This window comes from Amaranthus tricolor, chromosome 4 (genome assembly GCF_026212465.1).
Source record: "Amaranthus tricolor cultivar Red isolate AtriRed21 chromosome 4, ASM2621246v1, whole genome shotgun sequence".
Taxonomy (NCBI): Eukaryota; Viridiplantae; Streptophyta; class Magnoliopsida; order Caryophyllales; family Amaranthaceae; genus Amaranthus; species Amaranthus tricolor.
Genome location: NC_080050.1, coordinates 24,231,196 through 24,242,729, shown reverse-complemented (window position 1 = coordinate 24,242,729; position 11,534 = coordinate 24,231,196). Strand labels below are relative to the sequence as shown.

At 35.0% G+C, this 11,534-nt stretch overlaps 1 protein-coding gene across 1 annotated transcript; it reads right to left on the bottom strand.

The window, feature by feature from the left end:
• Positions 1-986: 986 nt before the first annotated feature.
• LOC130810491 (serine/threonine-protein kinase CTR1) lies at positions 987-11,090 on the bottom strand. The gene is made up of 16 exons (XM_057676576.1): positions 10,412-11,090; positions 9,361-10,325; positions 7,294-7,592; positions 7,055-7,199; positions 5,817-5,932; positions 5,216-5,421; positions 4,666-5,103; positions 4,438-4,478; positions 3,752-3,820; positions 3,327-3,427; positions 3,152-3,236; positions 2,938-3,036; positions 2,768-2,836; positions 2,016-2,147; positions 1,555-1,649; positions 987-1,404 (listed from the first exon to the last, which is right to left on the bottom strand). The coding sequence occupies exons 2-16, from the start codon at positions 10,222-10,224 to the stop codon at positions 1,308-1,310; spliced, it is 2,856 nt and encodes a 951-aa protein (XP_057532559.1). The 5' UTR covers positions 10,225-10,325; positions 10,412-11,090; the 3' UTR covers positions 987-1,307.
• Between the last annotated feature and the right edge of the window lie 444 nt (positions 11,091-11,534).

Genomic DNA, 11,534 nt, shown 5'->3' with positions numbered 1-11,534 from the left:
CATCACAGTCGAACAGTTTGAGACTATGTTGAAGATGTTCTACACGCAGCAGCAACAAAACCTGCTTCTGCAACAGCAAGTGCCTCAGACTCTTAGTGCCGATTCAACAAACACTTTGAATATGGCTTTAGGGTTAGAACTTATAAGCTTCAAAACAACCATTTGTCTTGGCTGTTAAAGGTCGACATAATCAACATGAAGTGGAGAGAATGATAAAAGGAGATGATTCAAAGAAAAGGGTTAGGGTATGCCTGGAATCCAAGTAAAAAATTAGAGTGTAAATTTTATTGAAGAAAAATTTATGGATAAAATAGTTAGGAGAAAATATTTAACTTTTTCAAGTTTCATATAAGTTATTGAGTAAAAATTTCAGCTTCTTTTATTGAAAAATAACATTTTAAGTATCCAATTTTGATTCAAATTTAGAATTATTGTAACAAAATCAGTTATAGGTTAAATTATTCTGAATTAGGTTATAAGGTATGAGCCTTACGTTATGACTAAATTTTGTTTTTTTCTTTACATTTTAGAGTAAATTGTAATATGAATATATAATTAAGAGTTAAGACATACATTTCTTTCACAAAAAGAGTCAGCATAGAATCAAGCAGATTCGCTTTAGGTTAGTTCATTTCTTTATCTTTAAGCCCTGAATCGAACCAGTATTTGTGACAACTAGTTTGTTTCTAAACCGTTTCTTTACAGTTCTAGATCAGATCGATTTGTAGCTTGACTAATTCAGGGCTGGCGATGGGCTAATCCTCATTTCGGCCACCTCTAGGTGTTGTAGATGGTGCATCAAGACTTTACTGAAATCAAGGATATCCATAAGACACTTTGATTTTTCTCACAACACTACTCAAATCCTAGTCATTCGAACTACATGAATTATTATCAAAGGCAATAGCAAACTCTTGGTCTTTGGTTTGACGAGAACTATACTTGCAGTTAATAGAAAAAAAAATGTAGAACCATTCAGAAGTGCATTTAATTAGAGTCTTTAAATCTGAATTTGATATAGCATTGCAATCTGAACATGGTGTACCAGACAAATTAAAACATACAATTGCAAATTGGTCACCCTATAAATATTCAGGGGTCCATGCACAAATAGAAGTGACACCTATTAGACACAAAAAAGTACAGAATTGATCACATTTCTCCGTCATTTACACTTCAAGGATTACTTATCCGATGCACTTGGTTTGACACAAGCAATGCGTTTTTGATTTAAACAACGGGGAATGAAAAACCCCCAAACAATACCGAGGTTGCGAAAAACTTCAATTGATTTTTCCCGTGTGTCGTTATGCTCCTCCCATTTGAATAAGCTGTCTAGGAGATTTGAGAAGCTTCTTTAATGTTTCAACTATTTTCTTGAAAGTTGGTCTCTGACTCGGATCACTGCTCGGTAAGACAGAACTCGTCAAGATAACGTTGTGACAATGTAAAAGAATGATTAAACTGAATCATAATGACAGCTCATAACGTTGCATTTTAGGAAGATTTGAGGACAAGAATATGAAAATGATAAGCAGAAGAGAAAAATCCTACTCTGCCCAGCATGCTTCCATGAGAGAAGCCAACAAAGGAGAGGTATTTGCTGGAATGGTGAGCCTCCTGTTCTGGAAAGCAACTGCTCCAACTACCTGAAATTGTATTTACATAAGTGACGTGCAAAATCACACCTTGAGTATGCTATAAAAATCAAATTTTATTGCATTAGTGTCTCCGAAACACATGTTTCTCAAAAGTAAAACGTGCAATTTCAATAACTTATGGTCATGCTGTTGCTCATGAGTCATGACTTATGAGAAATAAACTTTGGTGATGACTAGTTGAGACTTGTTTCAATGTTTTTTTCTTTCAGTTTGCTTCTTTATGCTACTTGCATATAGAAAAACACAACAAATCAAGCACCGGAATTTTGCAACCGATATGGCTTGTTCCACAGGAGACAAAAAAAGGGGGGGGGGTTGTGTGTGTGTGGAAGGAGTTTAGCAAAGTTAGCAAACCTGAGCTGGGCTAAGTCCACTCCATGGTTGCTGCATTGTCACTAGCTCCCACAAGATGACTCCAAAGCTGTAAACATCTGATTTCTCATTTGAGGGTTCTCCACGAAGAAACTCAGGCGCCATCCATTCAGGCTGAAATGAAGATCACAATTAGTAATTCGGATCAGCAAGTACATATGCACTAATCATGGCATCATAGCAAAAATCCCGTTGGAGAATTTTATGCATCATAAATAAGTAGTGCCACTGGATGTAGGAACAAACACAATGAAATTCTGCATCATAAAGACTAGGGACTGAAGATTATTTCACCTGCTCTACCCTTCCCCCCACCAAAAAAAATAATAATAAACCTGCTCTACCATACCGTTGCACTGGACTTTTAATAAGCAGCAGTCTGTCAAAGTATTTTCTATCTAAGAAGTCTGCGTTGTTTCATCAATAAACAAATTTTGTTTGAATACAACAAACAACAATGCCAGAGCTTTATTCTCAAAAAATCTTAGACGATTCTCTCTATCTTTTCCTCAGTTTTTTCAACTCCTAAAATTAATCTCATTCATCCATCAAAGCATTCACATTTCTGCTACTCCTAACTTTTTACTATGATCTTTTCTAAAAGCCGAACATTTTGATCAAATTACTCAATAATCCAAATCCTTTTTTGGTTAGAAATCTCTATTGTTCATGAAGTTTTTCATCAGGGATAGATTATGAAAGGATATCACTGATAGAGGCTAGGAGAAGCTTACAGTTCCAGCAACAGACTTCGAAGAGATGAATGTGTGCGCTTTGAATCTGGACAGTCCAAAATCACATACCTAGCGTTGGGAGTAAAGCCATTGTCAATTATGTGACTCCAAAAAATATTTTAAGTCTACATCAGTGATAAATGAAAGGGTCTTCAAGCTAGGAAACATACTTTAACTGTCCAATTTTTGTCAACCAACAAGTTGGGAGACTTTAGATCCCAGTGCACTACAGGAGGGTTAAGACAGTGCAGGTAATTGATCCCCTTGGCCTGAAAACAACATTAAATGAGAAAGAAGTGTAACAACCTTTTGAAGAAACGCAACAGTAAAAAAAAATTTAAAAAAAAAAAACCCCAAATTCAATACTGCCAAAGTAGGACATACCACATCCAGTGCCATGCGCAATCTCCTCCTTTGGTCCAAGACTTCACCAGAAGCTGGTCTGTGTAAGAGACGGTATAGACTACCTCTGTTTTCCAAAAGACAAATTGGCTTACTACTCAATGAATGCAGCAAGCTCAAATTGACTAAAGGGCAAGATATTATTTAAATGCCTCACCTGGGTAGATATTCTGTTACAATAGATAGGTGAGGACGCTTGGTTACAGCACCCATAAAGAGAACCACATTGGGGTGGCGGACACGTTTCATTATTGCAACCTTCACAGAGAAAATAAATAAAGAGTTACAGCTTGAAAATGCACAAAGCTACTCTGTACGTACTATACACTCCGTAGTACCCTTTAACTACTGGCTAGTGACTACTCCTTGAGAAAGCTCAGCGTTTTATATTTCCAAATTAACAAAAGTGTTGACAACCTACCAAACACCAGGATGCAACTTCAGCTCATGAATACATATAGTAGAAGTTTATTCTATTCAATCCAATCGAGTTCATAATCATTAATATAAACCAATTTCCAGAAGTACTATGCAAAAGAATTCAATAAGCTTGGGAATTCTATATATGCTTCTATGTTGTACCTCTCGTAGAAACTCCTTCAAGTGATCATCATGAAAATCTTGTACAGTTAAAACCTTTACTGCAACATCCTATAGCACAGGAAAGGAAGTAAAAGTCAATACACTTGTACAAGAGAAATAGAAAGCGAGATGATCCAAATTTGCGATCCTCAAATAGGCATAGTATAATTAAAAACAATCACCTTACATAATATATGCTGATTTTAGATATGTTGGTACTATGTTGCATAAAAAATAATATCAGGAAACAAAAAGTTAGAAACAAGACTATACATAAAAACCACAATATTCAAAGAAATTGAGAAATGTAGAAACGCTAAACTGAAAAAACAAACTAATACTATATCTCAGATTTAAGTGATGTATTAAAGACTATGACAAGCAAAAGAGAGTCAAAATAAGTACGGGTTTTTAGGCAAACAACAGTAGGACAAGTTTAATTGCAAAAAGAGAGTAGGAAAATGTTCATAGAGGAACTTGCTAGGTCAGTTAAATAATGTCTCTCGGAAGTTTCCTAGTTCAATGGAAAAATGTGGCCATAGTAACACAATCATCAGCTAATTTTTTTTTAAAAAAAAAGATGATGTCAATTGAATAAAGTTTTTTAATATTCTGAAGCAACATATGATGTATCAAATAAATACAAACGAGAACTAAAATGTCAAACAAAGAAACAAAATACTAACCGATCCATGCCATTCAGCACGATGTACAGTTCCAAAAGAACCTGAAGAAATTAAAACACAAGTACATATCAGAGACGGCCTGTTTTGATACTCACCAGCATGGAAGAAGAAAGAAAGATCCCCCCAAACCCACCCTTCTTCCCAAAACTTCAATGAAAAAAGAGGGATAAACAATAACAAATGCTTTTAAAACACAAAAAATGGGCAGAAACCACTATGACAACACACCAGCACCAACACGCTCTTTCAGATGCAAGTCATCCCAAGAAATCTCCATCCAATCCATAGCAAGAGAAGGTTCAAGGTCCAAGTACTTGGGGATAGCTGAAGTAGGAAATTTGCATTGCTGGCCATCACCCTCCTGGACTACTGGTTGAACATTATCAACAAGTGAGCAGGAGACAACCATCTCATTCCTGTAACTTTTCTGTATATATTCCTCTACACTAAGGCTTGATACTGCTGAAGGACCAGCTAAAACTTCTGAAGCCGTTGGTATAGCAACCAAATCAGACCTCTGAATGACTGGATGCTCAGAATTATCTAATTCCATAGGTTCCATAGAAGAGTTCATTCCTATGCAGCCTTCAAGAGGATTGTAGACACTACTCTTTTCTTCCTTAAGCAAGCCACGTTCCTCATTATGCCAAACTCCATCATAGCTTTCTGCAGTCAACAAAACGATAAAATGTAATCAGCTTGACATAGAACTGATGTTTCCTTGAGAAACAAATTACATTATCCATACGTCATGTCAAAGGTATATAAAGGACAATACCAGGACTCAAAGGACCAGTAGAAGCACATGATGGCTTTGGCATGGGTGTTTGACTACAGGAGGAATTGTGAATAAAAGACTGCTGATATTCTTTGAGACGAGAAATCTGAAATGGTGAAGACACTGATGAAAGAAGACCTCCATTGATTGATGAATCAGGACGGTGGACATTTCCTGGCTCACAAACCAGATCAACTACATATTCCCTGTGAAAAATCCATTCATATAGATTCAGAAAAGATAACAGTTCAGGGTGCAGGGTATACTATCATCATCATCATACCCAATGTAATCCTGCTCATAAAAGCTATGATCAAGCCAACAAGGCCTGGGGAGCAAGTGAACACGGCATACTATACCCTTATCAAAGGAGTTTGCGGCCAATTAAATCATCAGGTGAAACTATCTTATTCTAAAATCATAAGGTCTGCTTAGTAAATACAAGATCGGAAGTGAAAATAGTTCTTGCTTTATGCAAAAAGAATACAGAGCACTCATGCACAAAAGTGGTGCTTAGGCATATGTTTTGTCGAATTGAACTTCAAACTGTATACTAACAGAAGCAAAAGCATAATTTCTGTAGCAAACCTAGAATATTTACCTTGGCAACTTCCTGTCATCTTCAATTATGACGAGGCATGATGATTGATGATCAGCAGTACAGTACTTACAACCCTGAGCAATCCTGCAAGGCACTCCTACATAGTCTGCTAATTTCTGCATGGCAAAGACACGAGCTAGATTAGGAGGAAGAATAGAGGCTAAATTGACATAAAAAAACCCAAGAAAATCTTTTCATACCCATACAAATGCACCCAAGTTCAAATAGCAGCAACATAAAAGAAGGTTTCATGCATAAGAGATAAGACCAATTTTGAAATGCAGGTGAATTATAATAAGGCTGACTTTTCAGATAAAAAATTTCCCTGCACTTCAATCTTGAATAGTAGATATATAACATATTAAAAGTCCACCACTTACCGTTTAACAAACTATTTGATTACATTTTGACAAACCCAGTGTCCCAATAGATATTGTTCACACAAACTCAATCTAGTTAGTTTAATGATCTAGATATCAGCAATTCAACATGACACTTCCAAAAATAAGACCAACAAAGATTTTGATTACTCTGTAATCTGCATAGATAGGGACATATCCCAAACTATGAAAATGTATAAAATCATTGCAAAAGCAGGTTTTTCAGGTTTTTTCTGGGAGGGGACTAGGGGAACTAAAAGCCTAGAACCCCTTATTCCTAAACAATGCGACAAAAAGATGTTGCAATTTGCTACTGGATTTCCATTTTGTAATTACCTACCTTACGGATCGCATACTGATAACAGGTGGCACTTACTTTGCAGACTTTCTGAATTGTATATTAGATTTCTGCTATTACCTAACATCTTAATTTGACAATAACAAACTTAGCCGATAATTGTTGCTGGTAGGTGAGTGCATAACTGCATAAGTAGGCTAAAAGCCATCAAACATTTCAGAATACAAATACATAGGTATGCTTGGTCACTCTTTGAACATGGTGTTTTGATGTTCTATTGTTCAAACTCCTCATACATTACCTTCACCAGCAGATATTCTTGCTATTATACAAATGTAATACATATGCTCAAAAAAATAAACTAGTTCTTGACAGGCAGGCGGTTACGTGAAAAGCCAGCAAACAATAATTAGTTTATATCCTATGCCATCATCTTATCGTGAGAAATTGATGCATTGTTTAAATCAAAACAGATACAGAAATGTTAGAAACTCTTCAATTTCAGCGTTGCTCGAACTTTTAAGCAAATTTAGATTAGTATGAAGATAAATCTGAATCACCTTGAAAAGTATTGCACGATGCCTACAAAGCCCTGAAGAAAGACTACCAATGGGAAGAACTATACACTTGTGAAGCTCCTTCAGTCTTTTGCTAACCACTCTCCAGCGCATGTGTAGATCACCTTGTTCCACAGGAAAATTACCCCTTCATGCCAAAAATATTGTAATATTCAATACAGAGGAGAGATCACAAAACTGTTACTTCAAGGTGCTAAGTAGAGTGAAATCTTGATACTTACCCCATGTGAATGGAGACAAGTTTGCCAAGCTGCTCCACCAGTACTAAGGTATTCTGCGAAGTACTGGATAGTTCTTGTGCTTTATTCTGAAGCTCCCTAAGTCTAGAATCACCGTGTTTATCAACAATTACTACCTCCATTGATGTATCATGAGGTGAAACAGATTTCAAAGACATCAATGACGGAATCCGTTTAGCTTCCTTGTTATCATTGCACATCACCCAGACATGAGGGTTCATCCCCAATATGCCGTAAAATCCATCCGATATTTTGTCAGTATATGACAAGCACCCACTAACCTACATGACAGCAAAAAAAATACTTTTTTGTTCCACATAAGTGGTGAAGAATTAAAATCTATCAAATGCATTCTCTATAGGCTTGGAGTAGACATCTGGATAAGAACATGTATTATGTTTTAACTATCATGGTGTTCAAAAGTTGAGTCCTGAACTTTTCATATACATGAATTCAATAGCATATACTCCTCCACCCCCCTTAGATTGCTACCTAGGGGATTGGCAATTAAAGAGTAATTTAGTTGTTTGAGGATAAGACAATATTTTAATGGAGGATAAGACAATATTTTAAATTGTGTCCATAGTATTAAAAGAGAAAGATATATGTGGATGAGAACGTGTGAAACATAAAAGAAATGTGACAAATTAAGAGAACCCGCAAAATGGACATTGAAGTAGGAGTACAATTTTGTCCAAGGCTGTATGCTATTTAACACAGAAGTAGGCATCTCAATATAGGGCCCAAATTAAGGAGTGATTTCTTTTTCTACTGCTGCATTCATACATCAATCAATGTACATGGCCCAGATGTGAGAATATTCTGTTGTAAAAACACAGACCTAGATCTCATGATTGTCTCACTTGAAAATTACACTTTTATTGCACCTGGAAAAGACCCACTAGAAAAATGGGTGACTGGACCCCGAAAACACAATTGATGGTACTACAAGTCCATTCCATAATCTGTCCCAAATAAGAATTTCCCATGTTTCAAACTTAATTCTATGTCCAGTCTCTATCACCCAAAAAGTTCACTACAAGACTATTACCAAAGTACACTTTCCATAAATGTAAATTATTTGAACGGCTTCATACAGAGCATGCTACTTGCTGTAAGTACCCTTATTAATCAAGCAAATCTTACATCTTATTTTTCATGAATCTCTCTCATTAATCAAGCAATATTTATCTTACATCTTATTTTTCATGTAGAAGAAATAACATTTTGAAATGAAATTTTGCATATTTCATAATATCACATTTTTATAAATTTTAATTAAACTCAAGGACTAATATTAATATGTCAAAAGAATAAATTGGACACGTGAAAAACAATAAAGCAATGTTTACAAATATACTTCCTCATTTTCACTATAATTATCTATTTGGGTTTTTACATTTTTGTCAATGTACATGTTTAATTATAAATATCTTAAATTGTGTTTATTTAAAAATTATAAATTATTGATAAAAATAAAATATCGAAAAGAATTAAACAATATCTACTTGACTATTTTTTAATTTAAAAATAAAATAAAAACTAAGAGTAATTGATATATAGTATAAAAAAATTAAATAGAACCATAAAAGTGTATAGGAGGTAATAATACTCTCCTTGTCCCTCTAATTTAATTTTGCTCCTAGTGCAAAATGAGTGAGTTTTAGCGAGAGAAAAATTAAGTTGGGAGAACATGATAAAAAAAAACAAGCGAAAGATGGAGATGAAAGGTTAAGATGAATAAAGAATATTCTGTGAATGAGAATAAAAGAAGTAAAATAGAATTATTATCAAATAAAGAAAGAGTGAAGAATGAGTAGACAAATTGAAATGGAGAGTAGAGCAAAATAGAAGGGATAGGGATTAACAATTACTCTAATACCGCAGTGCCCTCAACTTGTTTACTTTAACATCATGAAAAAATTGTAGAGATTCGAGAGTGATTCATGATGCAAAAAAATCAAACATTCATGAACTTAGTACTAAGTTGAATGACCAATAAATCAACCAAAATTAGATATGAAATATTAATCAGGGAAAGAAAAGTACCCATAACCGATAAGAAAGGGCCTCAGCATCAGAACCCGATCCATAACCATCTAACCCACTTTCAAACAAAAACATAGTGGGTTCATTCCCAAGAGCTGCATGAGGAGCAAGCCTCTTTGTCAAGGTAAGCTGCAAATAGTAACTCTCCCTTGCTTTCTCCGCCAAACTCTGTTGCATCTCCTTTTCTCTCTCCTCCTCTTCCTCCACACCTACCCTTTCAGTCATTGAACTCTGAATGGTCGATCGAGTTTCTTGCACTTCACTGGAGAAAAAACTCCCAGCACCATAGCTACTCCCACAGCTTGAAAGCCGTGCCAACGATGAACCTCGATACAACCCACACACCTTCTCTTCCGCAATCTGCACAGTTTGAGGAACCACCACCGCATCTGGCGGAGTAGGAACAGATTCCGGCTCCGGAGGCAATAAAAGCTCATGCTCATCATACGTCAAGTTCGACTTAATGACATCATCAATGGCGGAGCTACTCTTTTTCTTATTCTTGATAATCTTGTTGTTCTCTGCTGCAATCCAGCTGTAAAAGGCGGCTAACTTACTATTATTATTATTATTATTACTATTATTATTAGTATTATTATTATTATTATTATTATTATTGATAGTATTGTTGCCACCCGTGATTTTCTTCGCAAACAAATCTTTGTTCACTGTATCACTTTCAGTTACAGAAGAGCTGCTTTTGTTGACGACGTCGAAATCTTTTTTGAGCAGCTGCCTCTTCTCGTGATTATTTTCTGCTGAAACTGCTGGTATTGTTGCTGCAGTTGTGGGTGCAATTGGAGGAAAATTTCCCCTATTATCAGGGAATTGACGAGGGAAAAAGTAAGTTGTTCTGTGAGGCATCTTGCTCAACCTTTTCAACTCACGGGAGGAGAGAGAAATTCAAATCTCTATGCTTTGCGCTTCCCAAATTTGATCAAAAACCCTTCTGTACTGAAAAATATCTGAAATAAATAAAGAAATTAATACATAACCATATTATTATTACTCAGCAAATCAATTTAAAAAGCAACACTAAACGAATTAGTACCGGAGCAAAATGTGGTCACGTCTTAGATAAAATAGCACGAATCATCTTGAATTAACCAGGATCGAAAACCTTGGTATCATTAACAACAAAAAGAGACGTTGAGACTACTTGTGTAAACCTGTATCGATCTACAAACAACTAGATCTATATAACTAAAAGAATCGATCACGTCTTCGATAAGATAGCTCGGATCATCTTGATTAATGACAGACGAATTTTGAAGAGTAGATTAAACACTGCATCAAGCAAACATTAACACCTTCAAAACTCTCGATCGATTGCAGAAAACTTCAACAACAATAATCAATAATATACCAAAGTGTAAGAAATGATCAACGAAAGAAAAGAGAAAGTGTATTAAGCATCAAATAGCATATAAAATATCAAATTGTTGCAGGAAAGATCAGGAAAATGGAAAGAGTGAGAAAAAGTGGAGCAGAAAGTGGTATATTTGAGGAGAGATCAAAGGGAGAGAAATGGCGGTTTTTGAGTTTACGGGAATGGAGGGTTTTAGAGAGAGAAAGATAGTTTTATATATTCTAGTGAGAGAATTAAATGAAGGTGGCGTTGGTGTAATGTGACTTGTATGGGGACGTTATGTATGTATGCAAAGCAAAATATTTTAATTTGGAGGTTCCTTTATTCCTTATATGCTTTTTTAAGGAAGAAACACATTTGATAGGATAACTTTTTTTTGTTTTTTTTTCATTATCTTGCTTATTGGTTTTTGGAGACATTGAAAATTGGGTTTGAAGTAGTTGTCACATTAAGTATTTCATACTATTAATAGTGTAAAACTTTATTTTAATTGGCTATTATTAAATCAAGTTATGTTCTAGACCTTCTATTTTTATATTTGGATTTAGTTTATTCTAACAACCAAACTCTTTGGTCTTTCTAGCTAAGTTCAATACTCATCTAAACTTAATTTTTGTCATCTTATATAAACTTGAAAATAATATTGTCTTTGTTTTATGATTTTGTATCTATTTGAAAAAGTTAACTTGTTGAATTATAGTTGAGATTAAAACAGGTGGGTATATGTAAGATAAAAGTAAATGAGATGAAAAGCGTTTGTTAGATATGATCAACATGTAATAATTCAAGTAATCGAATTGAAAAT